The 19817-nt window shown below is 46.1% G+C and overlaps 1 protein-coding gene across 9 annotated transcripts in view; it reads left to right on the top strand.

The window, feature by feature from the left end:
- txndc16 (thioredoxin domain containing 16) overlaps positions 1-19817 on the top strand; it is a 201569-nt gene that overhangs the window by 95103 nt on the left and 86649 nt on the right. For 6 of the 9 annotated variants that reach the window (XM_068039119.1, XM_068039122.1, XM_068039117.1 and 3 more), the window contains 2 exons: positions 10514-10612; positions 19405-19489. The exons of 1 other annotated variant lie outside the window; for it this stretch is intronic. In XM_068039119.1, coding sequence (XP_067895220.1) covers positions 10514-10612; positions 19405-19489 — 184 coding nt within the window. Of the gene's footprint in view, positions 1-10475; positions 10613-19404; positions 19490-19817 lie in introns of all 9 variants that reach the window. 2 more of the 9 variants (XM_068039121.1, XM_068039124.1) reach the window with 2 other exon arrangements.

Genomic DNA, 19817 nt, shown 5'->3' with positions numbered 1-19817 from the left:
CATTTGGAAAAAATAAATGAGCTAAACTTGACTAAGTTAAATGATAGTCAAAGCCTGTGAATGCAATCACTTCCTGGTTTGTAGATAATTTGTCCCTCTTTTCTATCACCATAACTTAAGCCATGTGTAATTCTGGTGTAAATGGTGGAATTTCTGGGACACCAGCTTTTGTCTTCATTAATCTACAATTTGCTTATATCTATGCCCACTACGTTACATTCCAGAATTTAGCATGATTTTAGAATCAGTGTAAATGGGCATATCTGACCTCAAATTCTGGTTCCCTCTACCAAGAATCTTGGACCCAATCAGTTGAATGCTGAGGTGTGGGGGGCTGAAGCTGGGTTCTGACATATTGTGGCTCATTACTCGTAGCTGCTACGAAGTCAATAAAAATGAATGAAACCTGACGGACCACCCGGCATCAACCTAGGCACCGGAAGCGACAACGGCAAACTCAGCCCTGTCGACCCTGCAAAGTCCTCCTTACTAACATCTGGGGGCTTGTGCCAAAGTTGGGAGAGCTGTCCCACATACTAGTCAAGCAACAGCCTGATATAGTCATACTCACGGAATCATACCTTACAGACAATGTCCCAGACACTGCCACCATCCCCGAGTATGTCCTGTCCCACCGGCAGGACAGACCCACCAGAGGTGGTGGCACAGTGGTATACAGTAGGGAGGGAGTTGCCCTGGAAGTCTCATGGCATCAGGTCAAACATGGGCAAGGTAACCTCCTACTGATTACCACCTACCACCCTCCCTCAGCTGATGACTCAGTACTCCTCCATGTTGAACACCACTTGGAGGAAGCACTGAGGGTGGCAAGGGCACAAAATGTACTCTGGGTGGGGGACTTCAATGTCCATCACCAAGAGTGGCTCGGTAGCAGCACTACTGACCGAGCTGGCTGAGTCCTAAAGGCCATAGCTGCTAGACTGGGTCTGCAGCAGGTGGTGGGGGAACCAACACGAGGGAAAAACATACTTGACCTCGCCCTCACCAATCTGCCTGCCGCCGATGCTTCTGTCCATGACAGTATTGGTATGAGTGACCACTGCACAGTCCTTGCGGAGACGAAGTCCCGCCTTCACATTGAGGATACCGTCCATCGTGTTGTGTGGCACTATCACCGTGCTAAATGGGATAGATTTCAAACAGATCTAGCAATGCAAAACTGAGCATCCATGAGGCGCTGTGGGCCATCAGCAGCAGCAGAATTGTACTCAACCACAATCTGTAACCTCATGGCCCGGCATATCCCCCGCTCTACCATTATCATCAAGCCAGGAGACCAACCCTGGTTCAATGAAGAGTGCAGGAGGGCATGCCAGGAGCAGCACCAGGCATACTGCAAAATGAGGTGTCAACCTGGTGAAGCTACAACCCAGGACTACTTGCATGCCAAACTGCATAAGCAGCATGCGATAGACAGAGCTAAGCGATCCCATAACCAACGGATCAGATCTAAGCTCTGCAGTCCTGCCACTTCCAGCCGTGAATGATGGTGGACAATTAAACAACTAACTGGAGGAGGTGGCTCCACAAATATCCCCATCCTCAATGATGGGGGAGCCCAGCACATCAGTGCAAAAGATAAGGCTGAAGCATTTGCAACAATCTTCAGCCAGAAGTGCCGAGTTGATGATCCATCTCGGCCTCCTCCTGAAGTCCCCAGCATCACAGATGCCAGACTTCAGCCATTTCGATTCACTCCGCGTGATATCAAGAAATGAATGAAGGCACTGGATACTGCAAAAGCTACGGGCCCTGACAATATTCCGGCAATAGTACTGAAGACCTGTGCTCCAGAACTTGCCGTGCCCCTAGCCAAGCTGTTCCAGTACAGCTACAACACTGGCATCTACCCTGCAATGTGGAAAATTGCCCAGGTATGTCCTGTACACAAAAAGCAGGACAAATCCAACCCGGCCAATTACCTCCCCATCAGCTTACTCTCAATCATCAGTAAAGTGATGGAAGCTGTCATCAACAGTGCCATCAAGCGGCACATGCTTAGCAATAACCTGCTCAGTGACATTCAGTTTGGGTACCGCCAGGGCCACTCAGCTCCTGACCTCATTACAGCCTTGGTTCAAACATGGACAAAAGAGCTGAACTCAAGAAGTGAGAGTGACTGCCATTGACATCAAGGCAGCATTTGACCGAGTATGGCATCAAGGAGCCCTAGCAAAACTGAGGTCAATGGGAATCAGGGGGAAAACTCTCCGCTGGCTGGAGTCATACCTAGTGCAAAGGAAGATGGTTGTGGTTGTTGGAGGTCAATCATCTGAGCTCCAGGACATCAATGCAAGGGTTCCTCAGGGTAGTGTCCTAGGCCCAACCATCTTCAGCAGCTTCATCAATGATCTTCCTTCAACCACAAGGTCAGAAGTGGGATGTTCGCTGATGATTGCACAATGTTCAGCACATTCACGACTCCTCAGATATTGAAGCAGTCCGTGTAGAAATGCAGCAAGACCTGGACAAAATTCAGGCTTGGGCTGAGAAGTGGAAAGCAACATTTGTGCCACACAAGCGCCAGGCAATGACCATCTCCAACAAGAGAGAATCTAACCATCTCCCCTTGACATTCAATGGCATTACCATCATTGAATCCCCCACTATCAACATCCTAGGGATTACCATTGACCAGAAACTGAACTGGAGTAGCCATATAAATACAGTGGCTACAAGAGCAAGTCAGAGGCTAGGAATCCTGCAGCGAGTAACTCACCTCCTGACTCCCCAAAGCCTGTCCACCATCTACAAGGCACAAGTCAGGAGTGTGATGGAATACTCTGCACTTGCCTGGATGGGTGCAGCTCCAACAACATTCAAGAAGCTCGACACCATTCAGGACAAAGCAGCCCGCTTGATTGGCACCCCATCCACAAACATTCACTCCCTTCATCACCGATGCAGTGTTAGCAGTGACAGCACCTTCCAAACTCGCGACCTCTACCAACTAGAAGGACAAGGGCAGCAAATACATGGGAACACCACCACCTGCAAGTTCCCCTCTAAGTCACACACAATCCTGACTTCTAACTATATCGCCGTTCCTTCAGTGTCGCTGGGTCAAAATGCTGGAACTCCCTAACAGCACTGTGGGTATACCTACCCCAAATGGACTGCAGCGGTTCAAGAAGGCAGCTCACCAACACCTTCTCAAGGGCAATTAGGGATGGGCAATAAATGCTGGCCTAGCCAGTGATGCCAGGATGAATGAATTTTAAAAAATGGACACAAAATACTGAGAATGTGATTGCTAAACTTGAAAAATCATCAACTGATGGATGCATTACAGTAATGTGGTGGCAAGGTATTTAGGCAACGGTCTGGAAGCAATTTTCAAAGATAATGTTACTGAGACAAATTCCTTTAAGGACACAGTAGATTTGCTTGATTCACTGTGAACTGTAATCATCACTCCAGTCATGCCAATTAAGAATTTTCAAGGGGAAATTTCAGTGGTTAAACTGTGATATTACTGGAAATTAAAATACTAAATTGTTTCACTGGCATGGTTCACACTCTGCATAAAAGGATAGCTGGAACATTAAGCTACAGCATCTGGAAATTATATTCTTCAGTTTATTGGGTGGGGTGGTTAGCTCAGTTTGTTCAAGCCCTTTATGTTATGAAGTTTCATGTACAGTTAACTTTAGCCTATCATGGAAAGAGTGGGACTGTATATATGTGATTCTTATTCTGTCAACAAAGCTGTATGCTAAGTAACCGAATATCAACTAACAGTATTAATTTAATGAAACCCTCATCCATGCCTTTGTGACCTCTGAACTTGCCTATTCCAATGCAGTCCTGGCCGGCCTCCCATTTTTTACTTTCAGTAAGCTTGACGTCGTCCAAAACTCTGCTGTCTGTGTCCTAACTTGCACCAAGGCTGGGATTTTATGGGTCCCGCGACATTCCCGATGGCAGAACCAGAAGTCACTGTAACTTCCACTTCCACCAGGTTTCCCATTTCCTACGTTATTTCATATGTTAATTTCATAGGTTAAGGTGATTGGTAGAAGAATTAGTGGGGACATGAGGAAAAACTTTTTTACCCAGGGGGTGGTGGGTGTGTAGAATTCAATGCCCGGATCAGTGGTGGAGGCAGAAGCCCTCGACTCATTTCAAAGGTACCTGGACATGCACCTGAAGTGCTGTAACCTGCAAGGCTACAGACCAGGTGCTGGAAGGTGGGATTAGATTGGGTGGCTAATTTTTTCAGCTGGCGCAGGCACGATGGACTGAATGGCCTCTTTCTGTGCCGTAACTTTTCTATGGTTCTGTGTAAATGAAGCATGGGGTGACGGGCATTGGGGGCACGTGGGATTCGGTGGCAGAAACAGCCTTTCATTGGTGGAACCCGCCATCACTGGACCAAGCATCATGATCGCCATAGCTATAAACATCAGAAGCCTTCCTGTCATGTAAGTGTCTGAATGGAGCTTGAAAGCAAACTCGAAACCAATCCAAAATGTTTTGCTGCCTTTAATTTTTGTAATTCAACACCAACTTCACATCATCTACTTTTATCTCTGTAGCCCCACTGAAGAATATATCAGCCAGCAGGCAGCGTCCTGCCCCACGGTTTGGTGATGCCTCCTTGCAGGTTCTCTTCCAAGCTGTCAGGGAAAGGAAGGAGGTCCTCTTCCCTGCAGATAGGGTGTGGAGACCCTCCCGCCTGGCCAAGGCTGCCTGGATGGAGGTTGCAGAGGAGATCTTGAACCATGAGGTGATGTGCAGAACTTGGGTACAGTGTCACAAATGCATCAATGACTTGCTCAGATCAGCAAGGGTAAGTGGTCTTGGCAAAGCTGCTCCATTGTTTGTCACCCTGGCTCCATCTCTTTAAGACAGAGAGCAGACAAAGCATGCAGTGGAATGTGTGAGCAACCTTGGTGTCAAATACTAAATGATTTTGTGCAAAGTTCACGATTGGCATTGTTGATATGCTTGGATGTGTCGTGCGAAAGCCAGTTTTGAATGAGTGATGTTGATGCATGTTTATAATGGTTGTGATTCTTAACGAAAGAATTCTCATCCCATCTGTACTGTCTCCTGCAGGACAAATCCACATATGATAATCTCGAGCGAGGACAGGAGGAGGTGTAACAGACATCAGAGTGTTGACACTGGCTGAAGAGGAGGCTGTCCAAATAGCAAGAGAAGAGGGAGGCAGGGACATATGAGATGACGAGGCAGGATGCTCAAGGCATAGGATGAAGCATCATCATCAGTCATGCAGCCTTGTGTGCACACCCACTGAAAGTGTCTGAACTCATGAGAAGCTGATGCTTAATGTGCCTCTGTGTCTCCATTGAAGATGCCCGCGCTCAAGTCTCTGAAAGCCGCAAGGCCCAAGACTCCTCCTGTGGGGAAGGAGAGGAAGACAATGCCCTAGAGGATGCATCGTCACCTGCCTCTTCTTCCACCTTCGCCAGCGCAGATACACCCACACAGTCCGCCGGGGGGGTGGGAGGGTCGGTTTAAGATTAATATCTGGGCCACAATCTGATGGTCACGACACAGACAGGTCCCAGCAGCTGAGGGAGCATGTGCCAGCCAGGTCCCTTGATAATCGGAGGACTGCTGGGGACCAGGTCCCTGCTCAGCCCCACGCTCATGATGATCCTCTGTTGCTATGAGAGGTCTGCTGAAGGTGCAGCAGAGCCATGTGGAAAATATGTTGGAGATGCCTGAAGTCATGCATGGCTTTGCGTGTGCCATGGCGGAGTCTATGCAAGTCATGTTCTCTGCCATGTCCTAGGCATTTGAGTGCATGGCTTCCTCAGCAGAGCGTCTGGTGATCTCCATGGCGAGTCTGGTTGAGAACTTGAGCCACATGCGATCTGACCTGCGCTCCATCGTTGTTGCCATGGGCTCCATGCAGCAGAATTTGAGCGAGAGGGGGACGAGGAACCTGGACCTCCCTGCAGGTGCTCGTTCCCTTGATGGAGACAGGCAGGTGCCATGGTGCACCCAAATGGAGGAGGAGCGCGTGCCATCTGCCCCAGGGCTTTCCTCTCGGGACACTCCCTGGGTAAGCCTTGTCTCATTCTCCCCTGCCCTCCCCTCCCACCTCCTGACCGACATTGACCCTCTTATCTCCAGCAGGCGAGCACATGGGGATACTCAAGTACCAGTGCTGCTGACCCCCATTAGGATGGCGCCATCAAGGCCCTGTTCTTCCATTTGCCCCCATTAACTAAGACCGTTCCCTCTGCCAGCCAGTACTCTCAATTTGCCCCACAGCTCCCTGACGTGACGACAGTCATCCCTCCCTTTAGGCCCTTGCCAAATATCTTCACACAATACTGATCTAATCCACCCAGCACCCCTGCAGCCAACAACATGCAGCTTCAGCATCAATAGCAACCATTCAACACCCTGGACGCTCCACTCTACTCTCCCCCACCCCTCCATGCTCCCAATCAACCCCACTCTTCCCTTCCCGAGTACCCTGCCCTGATCCTCCAGGTTGCCCCCTGATCCATACCTTCGCTGCCATCCCCTGAGCAGATTCACAATTACTAGTGCAGAGTCTGGAGGCAAACAACCATTTCAATGCTGGCGTCAGTTTAGCGGATGAATTAAAGAGAGAAGAGCACAGTCCTGAGACTCAACTGCACAATCCAACTGTTGCACGCCACAGTAAAACAATCATGAACCGGGTGGCACGGGAATAGCGCTTGCTGTTCACTTAATCGGGAAGGTAGGACTGAATTGTAACTCTGCGTAGGATAATGAGTATTCATGTTATTTAAATGAATGCAAAGCTGCAATCCACCACAGTGCTGGGGGAACCCCGGAAAGCTACATGCCTGCTGCCAACTTAATTTCTTTAAAATATCCCACCGTCGGGAATTGGAGAAAAAAGACCTCCTGCCTAATTATATAACCCGCACACCACCAAATCCACTCTTGCACAGCCCATAAAATTTCACATCAGATCTTGTTAATCCATCATCCCTGTACACCATGACCAACAACTGCTCCCAGTTAAGCAATGCCTTGATTTTAAAGTTCTTGTACCTGTTTTCAAACCCTGCATAGCCTCGACCCTATAATCTCCTCCAGCCTTACAACCCTCTGATATACCTGCGATCCTCTAATTCTGACCTCTTCAGCACTTTCTATTTTAATCGCTCCACCAGTGGCTTTTTTATTTCCAAAAATATACTTTATTCATAAAAATTTGCAAAAAATACATAATGAAACAGTTCAAAACAGTTCAAATTTGACATTTCGGAAAGTACAATAGAGATCAGATTTCTTCTACACAGAACATGAGGTGCCTCACAACTCTGGTCATTACATTTTATATGAAATGTACATTTACATTATATAGCAAAAACATTGTTGGTGCATACAGCCCAAGGGTTTTACACATGTTTCAGACCCTCGGTATACTATGACAGGAGGACCTTACACAGTGGTCTTTCTCCATTGAGCCTTTACGGCGACTGCCCCAAGCTTTAGTGCGTCCCTCAGCACGTAGTCCTGGACCTTGAATTGTGCCAGTCTGCAACACTCGGTTGTGGACAACTCTTTGCACTGGAAGACCAACAAGTTTCGGGCAGACTAAAGAGCGTCTTTCACTGAGTTGATGGTTCTCCAGCCACAGTTGATGTTTATCTCGGTGTGTGTCCCAGGGAACAGCCCATAGAGCACAGAGTCCTGCGTACGGTGCTGCTCGGGATGAACCTTGACAAAAATCACTGCATCTCTTTCCACACCTGCTTTACAAAGGACCATTCCTGAAGGACGACGGTCTCTTCCCCACCACAGCCACCTCAAGGGCAGTGTGCGGATGCGGTGAGACTCCAGGCATGCAGGAAGGTTCTGATGGGGAGGGCCTTTCTCACCACCAGCCAAGCTATGTCTTGGTGCTTGTTTGAATTTTCTGGCGATGAGGCATTCTGTCAAATGACTTTGACAGTCTGCTTGGGGAACCATCCGACAGGATCCACTACCTTCTTTTCCCGCAAGGCCTTGAGGACGTTCCGTGCAGAACACTGCCTGATGTATTTGTGGTTAAAGGTGTTTTACTGCACAAACTTTTCCAAGAAGGATAGGTGGTGTGGCACGGTCCAACTGAATGGAGTGTTCTGCGGCAATGTGGCCAGACCCATCTTTCACAACACCAGAGACAGATAGAACCTCAGCACATAGTGACACTTGGTGTTTACGGACTGGGGTTCTACGCACAGCTTAATGCAACCGCAGACAAAGGTGGCCGTCAGGATGAGGGCGACGTTGAGTATGTTGTTCCCCCCTTTTATCCAGAGGTTTGACCATCGTGTCCCTGCAGATTTGGTCCAGTTTGGATCTCAAGATAAAGCAGAAGATGGCTTGAGTAACTGCCATGGCGCAGAAGTGGGGTATGGGCCAGACCTGCATCACGTCTAGTAACAACGTGAGCGCCTCGCACCTGACGACCAGGTTCTTACCTGCAATGGAGAGAGAACACTGTTTCCACGTGCCCAGTTTCTGTTTCACCATGGCAACATGCTCCTTCCAGTTTTTGGCGCACGCCCCGGCCCTACCAAACCATATCCCCAGCACCTTCAGGTAGTCTGATTTGACGGTGAAGGGAACAAAGGATTGGTCGGCCCAATTCCCAAACAGCATGGCCTCACTCTTGCCACAATTTACTTTGGCTCCCGCGGCCAGCTCAAACTGGTCACAGATGCTCATCAGCCTGCAAATGAATGGTGGATCCAAGCAGAAGACGGTGATATCGTCCATGTACATGGAGGCTTTCACCTGTGTGCCTCCACAGCCTGGGATTGTCACCCCTCTTATGTCCGCATCCTTCCTGATGGACTCAGCAAAAGGTTCAATACAGCAAACAAACAAGACAGGGGAGAGAGGACAGCCCTGTCTGACTCCAGATTTGATCGGAAAACTTTCCGGTTCCCACCCATTGATTGAGACTGTGCTACTGATGTTTGTGTAGAGCAGTTGGATCCAATTGCAGATTCCCTCCCAAAAACCTATTTCGAACAGCACGTCCATAAGTGGTTTATTTTTCACAGTCACGCAGTTTAATCAGCAGGTTAAAGGCACAAACACAACAAAAACATATTCAACGTCGCCCTCCTCCTGATGGCTGCCTTTGTCTGCAGCGGCTTCAAACTGTGCATGGAATCCCAGTACACAAACGCCAAGTGTCACTACGTGCTGTGGTTCTAGCATAATAAACCACCGGGAGCCTTCTGAGCCCCAGACAAGCACCAGCATGATGCCTCCCAAGGCCAAATAGCCAGGAATTTCACAACACCTTCCTGAGACACGCTTTGCTGCTCCCTCAAGGGGGAATCTGAAAACAATGGTCAGGGGAGTGAGGTAGGTACAGGCCCACCTCCCCAATACCACCCTAAGACACCAGGACTCCCATGGCCCCCGCTCGGGCACGGGACTCGCTCTCCCAAGCTGCTTTCTCGTCCTCGTTCATCAGCCAGATGTTGTACTTCTCCTGGCACCCGTTCAGCTCCCGGGCCATGGTCTGCAACTGGCCATTCAGGTTCGCAACCAACTTCACCAGCTGCTGCTTGTTACTCTCGAGAGCAGGCAGGATCTCCCTCATGGCCCTTTCCACCAGCATACCTCCCACCATCTGTAACACTTGCATCTGGGATCAACCTCTGTTGGCATGTCCATCATGAGCCCATGCTCTGCCACCTTCTGCTCCAGCTCGGCCCCATTTCCTGCCAGTCCCCACTGCTCCTGCTGCAGTTTATTGAAGTCGACCAGCACTTGCTCAGGGTTGGGGGCCGAAGCCTGGGCCTGGTTGGTCAGGCCGGGCTGCACTGCCCCTCCACCAACAGTGGATTCCTCCATCCCACCGCACGTCCATCAGTGGCTCTTATGCCTTCAGCTGTCAAGACCCTAAGCTCTGGAATTCCTTCCCTAAACGTCTCCAGCTCTCTACATCTCTTCTCTCCTTTATGATGCTTCTTAAAATCTGGCCAAGCTTTTGCTTTAATATTTCCTTATATAGCTCGATGTCAAGATTTATTTGATAGTGCACCTATGAAGCACCTTGGAAAGTTTTAGAACATTAAAGTTGCTATTTAATGTTGCTGTTGTAACTGCATTCTGGTGAATGTCTGACTCAGTGGCACCCATTACATCCACTAGAGGATGTCAGTACACTATGTGCTTAGAAGACAGCATTTGTATACTGCGGAATAATCGCTGGGCTTACATTTATAATGATGAACTATTTAGAAACTAAATATTTTAGAGGATGCACCAACTTCCTTGAATCAGGCATTCAAATAAAATATGGTTAGTTGCAGTTGCTGAATTTGAGCAACTGTAGTTTGCAATTAAGCTGCACCTTGTTCCTTTGCTCGGCAGAAATTGTAAGAGTTCTATTATTAGTAATTTGCGGCTGTTTTGCTTGCTCTGGGAGTTGTTACTTGATGATCATCATTTGTTCTTTATTTTAGGAGCAGAGTAGTTAATCCTGTCCTATTAACATCAACAGAAGATGTTGAAGCCTATCTAAGAAGACAGTTACACGATGATCTCAAATCTCAGTCGGACATTTCTGTTGTAGGATTATTCAGCCCAGGCATGAGAAAAGGTACAATAAGAACTTCAGACTAAATCATTCAGAATTTATTGTCACTGTCATATCACTCTTGAGCGCATGTTGCTTCAATATGTCTGTGTGGATTCAATCACTGGAGGCAAATTAAAGGAAATTAGATTTGACATTTTGAAGTACAAGGTCCCCTCCACAAGTCTACAAGTACAGGATCAGCTTCGATATATATCTCAAGAACACCAGCTTTACCTCTCACCATCCTCTTCAATTGCACGACTGCCATTGTGCTGTCAGCTACCCTTCTGTTTGGAATTCAGCAGAAATTCTGCATTGCAGATCCTGAATCCACCCCTTTCCCAGCTACCTGCCCAAGCTGAACAACCTTAGTGTGGTGTTGCAAAATCCAAATCCAGTGCATAATGAAGACCAAATTATTTCCACCTCTGTAATATCCCCCATCTCTGTCCCTATCTCACATCCATTGCTGCCAACTCCTTCCCAGTATCTTTATCAGCTTTCAGCTTGACTTTTCCAGTGCCATGCTCAGCGATCTCCTGATTTCCACCCTACATAAACTTCAGTGTATCCAGTATTTTTGCCCCCCACATCCTGACCAATGGTTAGTCTTGCTGACCTATCACTTTTCTCCCTGCAGACTTTCAAATGTGCCCCCGCATTGCTTCGCACATTGATTTCAAAATTCTCCTTTGCAAATCCATCCATCATTTCATTCCAAATTGCCTCTGCAATCTTTTCTGGACCGAACTTCTTGCTACTTGACCTACTGAGCATTTCCAGCATTTTCTGTTTTTACTTGAAAAAATTGGACTATTTTTATTAGAAGGTGTTTAGATTGAAACAGGTCAATATTCCGGGTAGGAACCTTCCTACAAAACACTCAGTGTTTACATCGAATATTTCTAGTGGTTGAGGGGTACAGAATGAGGAAACATAGATATAAGATTAAATGTGAGAGATTTAGGATGGAGTGGCAAGACTGATATCATTCTGTATCACTCCTGCCATTTAAAAAAAAAATATTCCACACACTTGACCTGAATTCCATGCCCTCTCAGTAGCTCTATTAGGTTGAATTCAACGGCACACAACTTTTGTGTCCTGTTTGACACTGGACTTCAAACCTCATATTCTATCCATCAACTGCAACATCATGTGTCCCCCATCTCAGCCTCCACTATTGCTGAAACCCTCAGCTATACCATCGGCATTCTCAACTTTGACTTCTCCAATACTGTGCCCACTAGAAACTCTCAACGTACATAAACTTCCACTCTCCACTGTCCTTACCAGCCCTCATTTAGCTCACCATTTCCCATTGAATTCAAAATGCTCATCCCTTGTTTACAAATTCAGGGCGGCACAGTGGTTAGCACCGCAGCCTCACAGCTCCAGCGACCCGGGTACAATTCTGGGTACTGCCTGTGCGGAGTTTGCAAGTTCTCCCTGTGTCTGCGTGGGTTTCCGCTGGGTGCTCTGGTTTCCTCCCACCTCCAAAGACTTGCAGGTTGATAGGTAAATTGGCTATTATAAATTGCCCCTAGTGTAGGTAGGTGGTAGGAGAATGGTGGGATGAGGTAGAGAATATGGGGTTAATGTAGGATTAGTATGGATGGGTGGTTGTTGGTCGGCACAGACTCGGTGGGCCGAAGGGCCTGTTTCAGTGCTGTATCTCTAAATAAAAATAAATGAATAGATCCCTTCATGGCCTTGTCTCTCCCTAGCTGTATAGCATATGTGCAAATACTCTGCTCTTTTGACTTTGGACCTCCTCGCATCCCCACATGCTTCTTTTCTTTGTTTGGTGGCAGAGCCTTTAGGTTCACTTTGTTAGTCTCTTCCCTCTTTGAAAGCCTCCTCAGATACTTCTTCTGCTTTCAAAGCTACCAATTAGAGAACAGTGTCTGAGAAGGTCACACCTTCAGCCACCTCTCCTAGCTTTTATCACCTCTTGTGAAATGCCTTGGATCATTTTGTTACGTCATTGGTACTTGTCATGCTAGGCCCCCACCTGCTAAGAATAAGGCACATTAACGTTGTCATGAACATTGATTTTAAACTGTTACTGGAGTGAAGAAAGGACTTGTTAAAGCCGTGGCTGGAAAAGACATTTGCATATTAACAGATGGTGATTGGAAGGACAAAGGACCATTCTCTGACACATTCAACCTACAATGGACCTTGGTCACCAGGCCTTGTGTGTAAGAGGAGCATTCCAGAGACTGCTCAGGTGATACAGTCCAAGATGTGGTCAAACCACTTAGTCACATGACTAACCTGCTTGGCAACCTGGGGTTTTCTGAATTGTACAAACTCAGAGATTGTCTGTTGCTCCTGGACTGAGAAGATCTCTCTTGTCTGCTCCCATCTCTTTCTCACAAGCCTCTGAATCCACTGAAGACACATGAACCCCTGCAGCAAACAAGGTTTAAGAAGAATACTGGGCCTCAATGAAAAGCAAGATCTACCTACAATCAAGGACTCTACAGTGAGCTCGAAGAACCGTAACAACAACTCTTCAGATATTGCCTCAAACTTTTCTGCTTTATTTTTCTTCTCTTTTCTGTCTCTATTTGCACGTGTGTATCGTGTGTGCATGCTTGCATGGGCACATCATGTATCCGAAAATTTCAATCTTCTTTAAACCTAAGAAAGCCTGTTGGTGCTGGTTTCTTTGCCTTATAATTGGAAAGCGATGAACAAGAATTCACCAAGGGGGAGCTAAAAACATGGTGTGTTTAAAATTAAACCCAGTTACAGTAAGACTAGGTGAAGGCTGAGAGGGAACCCCTAGACACCTTTCTCACCTGGTCCTAACAGAAATTTGGTGGCTAACGTCCTGGATTTTACGCACAGACAAATGAGAGAAATTGGAAGTGGAAAGCCAAATTGTTCCCAATCAAAAAAGAACAAGATTTCAATACAGGTTTTCTTGTGATTGTGTGTGCTTGAATATTAACATGCCTGCAACTGAAGCTAGTAGCTCCCCATGCCAGGGTAAAGTAACTTGGGATAAGTTAAAAGCATTGTCTATGGAGGAGCTGAGAAAAATGTCTGAGCAGTGTGGGATCACTGTACATGGCAAGGCTAGAAAGTCTGAACTCCTAAGGCTAGTGGCCAACCATTTTTCCCTTGAATCTGAAGGAGCAGAAACAGGGTTAGAAGCAGACTCCGACAGGGTATTGTTAGAAGAAAGAGAAAGAGAAAGGCAGGATAGGAAGAAAGAGAGAGCCTTCCAGAAGGAACATGAAGAAAATGAAAGGCAGAAGAGGGAGAGAGAAAGAATATTCTGGAAGGAATATGAAGAAAGATAACTGAAGCGGCTTGAGTTAACTAGGGGGCAACAGTGTAACCCCAGTGAAAGCATAGCCAATAAGGAGGAGCATAATCCAGGGCTAGGTACAGAATTGTTAAAACTAGCTCAACTAATTCCAGGATCCAATGAGGAGGATCTATAACAATTTTTTGTGTCCTTTGAGAAACAGCAAGGCAACTAAAATGACCAGCTGAGACCTGGCCTCTTTTACTGCAGAACAAGCTAACTGGAAAAGCCCATGAGATTTATTCCTTGTTGCCAGATGAGAGTTCATCAAATTATGAACTGACCAAAAATGCTATCCTCGGGGTATATGAATTAGTACCTGAAGTCTATCGCCAAAAGTTTAGAACCCTCAAGAAACAAGCTAATCAAACTTATCTGGAGTTTGAAAGAAGTAAGCAGCTGGCTTTTGACCAGTAGCTGAGTGCTGTTAAAGGACAGCTCAGCTATGAGAATCTCAGAGAAGTATTTCTGTTAGAGGAATTTAAACACTCTCTCCCACTCTCCATATAGAGGAGCAGTAGGTTCAGAGAGCCCAGCATGCGGCCGTTCTGGCCGATGAGTTTGCTTTAATTTATGTCGGTTTCCCAGGGGAGAACCTTTTCTCATCACCACCATAAATCCGAAAAGGACAAAGGATGGGAAGGTGATAGGAGCCCAAGCAGTCCTGGGAGAGAAAGAAAAGCAGGAGACACAGGGGGTCCTCCTTTAGCCAAAAAGGAAGTTGCTATGAGCAGGAGTGAGACCTGGAGACCTGTGTGCTTCCATTGTAATAAAGGGCATTTAAAAGCTGACTGCCAGAAACTGAAGGGAAAACCTGTAGGGTTAATCAGGGCACACCGCTCAGTGAAGAAGAGAACCTGATGGAAAGCACAGCAGAACAAGCTGTGGCTCTAATTGCAGTAAGAGTGAGACCCAGGAAGCTTATGGCTGCAAGTGCAGGAAACTTTAATAGGATTCCTGAGGGTTATCAGGGTTTTGTGTCTGAAGGGAAAGTAACCCCATACCACTCGAGTGGGGCAAGCAAGCCCATAGTAATTCTCAGGGACACGGGCCGCTGGATCCCTTTTACTGGGAAAAGGCCTGACCTTTCCCTCAGAGAGTGCAGTGAACAGTAGAATGGTAGTGAATGGTATTGGAGGGCAGGGTATGCCTGTACCTGTACACCGGGTGCACCTGGAATGCGATCTAATTTCAGGACCGGTGACCATAGGGATTGTTCCTAGTAGACCTGCTCCTAGGTAATGATCTGGCAGGGGTGAAGGTGGTAGCCCCCCCATTAGTAAAAGAAAGACCGCAGGAGGTCAGAGAAACAGGGCAATGGCAGGAGATGGACCCCTGCAGTTTCTCTGAATGTGCAGTGGATCAGGCCATGATCAAACCAGTTCCTCCAGAGGACACTGAATTGGCACTGCCGACAGATGACCAGGTCTGTCTGTCTGAGACTTTCTTTGGAAAGTTAGGAGACCCAGAGTTGATAAAGGGGAACCGGTAGAGGTAGTGTATTTGGATTTCCAGAAGGCATTCAATAAGGTGCCACATAAAAGATTGTTGCACAAGATACGAGCTCATGGTCTTGGGGGTAATGTATTATCATGGATTGAGGATTGGTTAACTCACAGAAGACAGACGGTCAGGATTAATGGGTCTTTTTCAGGTTGGAAAGACGTAACTAGCGGAGTGCCACAAGGATCAGTCCTAGGGCCTCATTTATTTACTATCTATATTAATGACTTGGAGGAAGGGGCAGAGTGTGTAATATATCCAAATTTGCTGATGGTACAAAAATAGGTGGGAGGGCATGTTGTGATGGGGACATAAGGAATCTGCGAGGAGATTGCATAGGTTGAGTGAGTGGGCAAAAACTTGGCAGATGGAGTTTTATGTAGGAAAGTGTGAGGTCATGCACTTTGGTAGAAAGCATCAAAATGGAGTGTGCAAAAAAGTGCAGCACAGAGGGATCTGGGTGTTCTTGTGCATGAAACACAAAAGGTTAGCATGCAGGTGCAGCAAGTAATTAAGAAGGCAAATGGAATTTTGGCATTTATTGCTCGGGGGTTGGAGTTTAAAAATAGGGAAGTCTTGTTACAACTGTACAGGGTGTTGATGAGGCTGCACCTGGAGTACTGTGTACAGTTTTGGTCCCTGTATTTAAGAAAGGATATACTGGCATTGGAGGCAGTTCGAAAGAGATTCACTAGACTGATTCCTGGGATGAAGAGGTTGCCTTATCAAGAACGGCTAAACAGGTTAGGCCTTTATTCATTGGAGTTTAAAAGAATGAGGGGTGATCTTATTGAAACGTACAAGATTCTGAGGGGGCTAGACAGGGTAGATGTTGACGAGATGTTTCCACTCGACCTAGGAGACATAGTTACAGAATAAGGGGACACTCATTTGAAACTGAGATGCGAAGGAATTTCTTCTCTCAGAGGGTAGTGAATGTTAGTGAATGTCTGGAATTCACTACCCCAGAGTTGTGGAGGCTAGATCACTGAAAGTATTTAAAGAGGTGGTAGATAGATTTTTGAAATATCGGGGAGTTGAGGGCTATGAGGAACTGGCAGGAAAAAGGAGTTGAGGTCTGGGGCAGATTAGCCATAATCTTATTGAATGGCGGGGCAGGCTTGAGGGACTGAACGGCCTACTCCTGCTCCTATTTCTTGTGTTCCTATGTTCTAAATGGATTTTCCCTAGCTGGGGCTCTGCGAATCAACCCAGTATTGCAAGAGTTAGCACAGGCTGCCCAGTCTGAAAGCGAAGCAGAGAGAGTCCCTGTTTGCTACTATTTAAAGAATGAGGTACTGATGAGGAAATGGAGTTCTCCTCACAGACCTGAGAGCAAGGAATGGACAGTAGTTCACTAGTTAGTGGTGCCACAGAGGTACCGGAGAGAAATATTAAGAAGGAGACTACAGTGGCTGTACATGCCGGTATACGAAAGACCAAAGCCGCATAAGACGGCAGTTAGACTGGCCAAAACTCCACAAAGATGTGGTGGAGTACTGCAGGAATTGCCACATGTGCCAGGTTGGGGGGAAACCCCAGCCTACAGTGAAACCTGCATCCCTAAGTCCTGTATCAGTGTTAGGAGAACCCTCCAGCAGAGGGCTGGTGAACTGTAAGGGACCCCTGCCAAGAACAAAAGTGAACAGGCAGGCACAAGGCTGGCAAAAGGTTAGACAGGGAAGGGGACAAAGTGATCAAGAGGGCAGGTTAAAGGAAGTCCAGGAGGAATCCCGGATGAAAACCTCTACTGTCCGGTCAGCCAACTCTGAACAACGTGAAAGGTTAGACCCCACATCCTCCTATGTAAATGCAGACACTAGAAACGCCCCACCAGAGTTGCTAACAGCATGTACAGGAACCTGCAGAGACAAAGAAAGACCTCTAGGTGGCACAGAAACCATGAGGGTGATGCCTCACCTAGTTGAAGTGCCATAGGGGAGTGCAGTAGAGTCTGCACAAATACCTACAGGCAGGAGTGTCCTCTGGGACAAAGGGGAGATTAGCAAAGAATCCTCCCCCACAATCAGAACTAAAGAAAACCACCCACCCCCAAAAGTCAAAAGCGTTTGCATGATTTAGCAAAGCACTGAGAGTTCAGGATAGACCCGCCCCCTACTGACTCTCCTTAACAGAAATTCCAACTCAGGGCTAATTAAACCTAACCATCAAAGACACCCAAGGCAGTCATGAAAATGGCAAACTGAAAAATAAACTTCCCCAAGAACCATATGTTTATTGGGATGACAAAAAAGGGCGATTTTAATAGTTTGTAGGATTTATGAATGAATGGGAATGAATGAGATAAATGCATGCTTTTTTTCTGTATCATATTTTCTCTTGACCCTTTTAATGAAATGTTGCCTTTTCTCAAATCGCATTTCATTCTGCTGGGTGTGGAGGTGTCATGCTAGACCACCACCTGCCAAGAATGAGGCACATTAATTTTGTCATGAACATTGATTTTAAGCTGTTACTGGAGTGAAGAAAGGACTTGTTAATCAGATCAGTCGTGGCTGGAAAAGATATTTGCATATTAATAGACGGTGATTGGAAGGACAAAGGACAATTCCCTGACACATTCAACCAACAATGGATGTTGATCACCAGGTATTGTGTGTAAGAGGAGCATTCCAGAGACTGCTCAGGTGATACAGTCCAAGATATGGTCAAACCACTTAGTTATGTGACTAACCTGCTTGGCAACCTGGGGTTTTCTGAATTGTACAAATAGTTTGAGCTGAGAGAGTGTCTGTTTGCTCCTGGCCTGAGAAGATCTCTCCTGTCTGCTCCCATCTCTTTCTCATAAGCCTCTGAATCCACTGAAGACACATGAACCCCAAGAGAGAAAAGTCTTCTACAGCGAACAAGGTTTAAGAAGAATACTGGGTCCCAGCGAAAAGCAAGATCTACCTACAATCAAGGACTCTACAGTGAGCTCAAAGAACTGTAAAAAAAAAACTCTTCAGATATTGCCTCAAACTTTTCCACTTTATTTTGCTTCTGCTCTTTTCTGTCACTATTTGCATGTGTGTATCGCATATGCATGTTAGCATGGGCGTGCTGTGTATCTGTAGGCGTTAACCAAATTAGAGTTTAAGTTTGATAAAATTTCAATCTTTCTTCTTTAAACCTAAGAAAACCTGGTTGTGCTAGTTTCTTTGCCTTATAATTGGAAAGCGGTGAACAAGGATTCACCAAGGGGGAGCTAAAAACATGGTGTGTTTAAAATTAAATTCTGTTAAGGTAAGACCAGGTGAAGGCTGAGAGGGAACCCTAGACACCTTTCCCACCTGGTCGTAACAGTGCTGTATAAATGACAGTTGTTGTGCGCATTCTATTTAATGCTAATGATGACATCAATCTTACAATTGATCTCTCACTATTTTATTTTAAAATTTGTTCTGGTGATACAGACAGTACTAACTATTCATCTCTATTACCTGTGGGACTTCAGAGAGCATTGACAGTCGGACATTTGGTTTGGATGAGAGTTACATGTAGGCCTGATAGGTTGGGATGATAGCTTTTTTTCACCTGACAGATTTGGGGTTGTGGATGCTGGCCTTCAGAATGCCACATTGATTGAACTCCTACACCATCAGATTTATGAGTAAGCACTGTGGGACTTTTGTGTTGTATGCTGAAATCCTTTTATTTCTATTATCAAATTTCCAGTGAAATAAGTAAACATCTGCTTCTCTGAAATCTCCAATGGTGTTTTAATTGTTACCAAACAGAGTCTATAACACATAAGGTTGCACTAGCAATCTCTGAAGATCAAGTTGCATAGAAAATAGATTCTTTTGAAATCAACATTTGCTTATGTCATAAATAAAAACAAGAAATGCTGGAATCACTCAGCAGGTCTGGCAGCTTCTGTGGGAAGAGAAGCAGAGTTAACGTTTCGGGTCAGTGACCCTTCATCGGAACTTATGTCATATTTACGAAATCCAGTGCCATAAACTTCTGTCTTTTGTTTCAGTGAATGACGCCTTTATTGAAGCTGCTCACTTCCTGAGGGGCACAGTGGTACTGGGATTGTATGCCCAGAAAGATGCCATCTATCTGTAAGTGATTATATTTTTCTTTGCCCAGAATATTGTGGATGAAGTTTCTGGTGACATGAAAAATACATTACTGAAAAATATTTTCAGCACACATAACATTAGAATTTATTTTCACATATTATTAATATGACATTTCTAAAGTGCCACAGCCCATTGAAGTTTATGTGCCCCATTTTATTTGCCATTTTTGGGCTGGTGCAAGCATAGACTACCGGTAGAGTCTGCTTTGCATTAATGTGCAAAATGATTATTTTGTGTAATAGAGTCTTGCCTTTCCATAACTCTTTATTGTAAAAATGTCTCGAGGAATTTCAGAGATAGAAGTAAG

This window comes from Heterodontus francisci, chromosome 9 (assembly GCF_036365525.1).
Source record: "Heterodontus francisci isolate sHetFra1 chromosome 9, sHetFra1.hap1, whole genome shotgun sequence".
NCBI classification, from domain to species: Eukaryota; Metazoa; Chordata; class Chondrichthyes; order Heterodontiformes; family Heterodontidae; genus Heterodontus; species Heterodontus francisci.
This window is presented reverse-complemented; position numbering and strand designations above follow the sequence as displayed.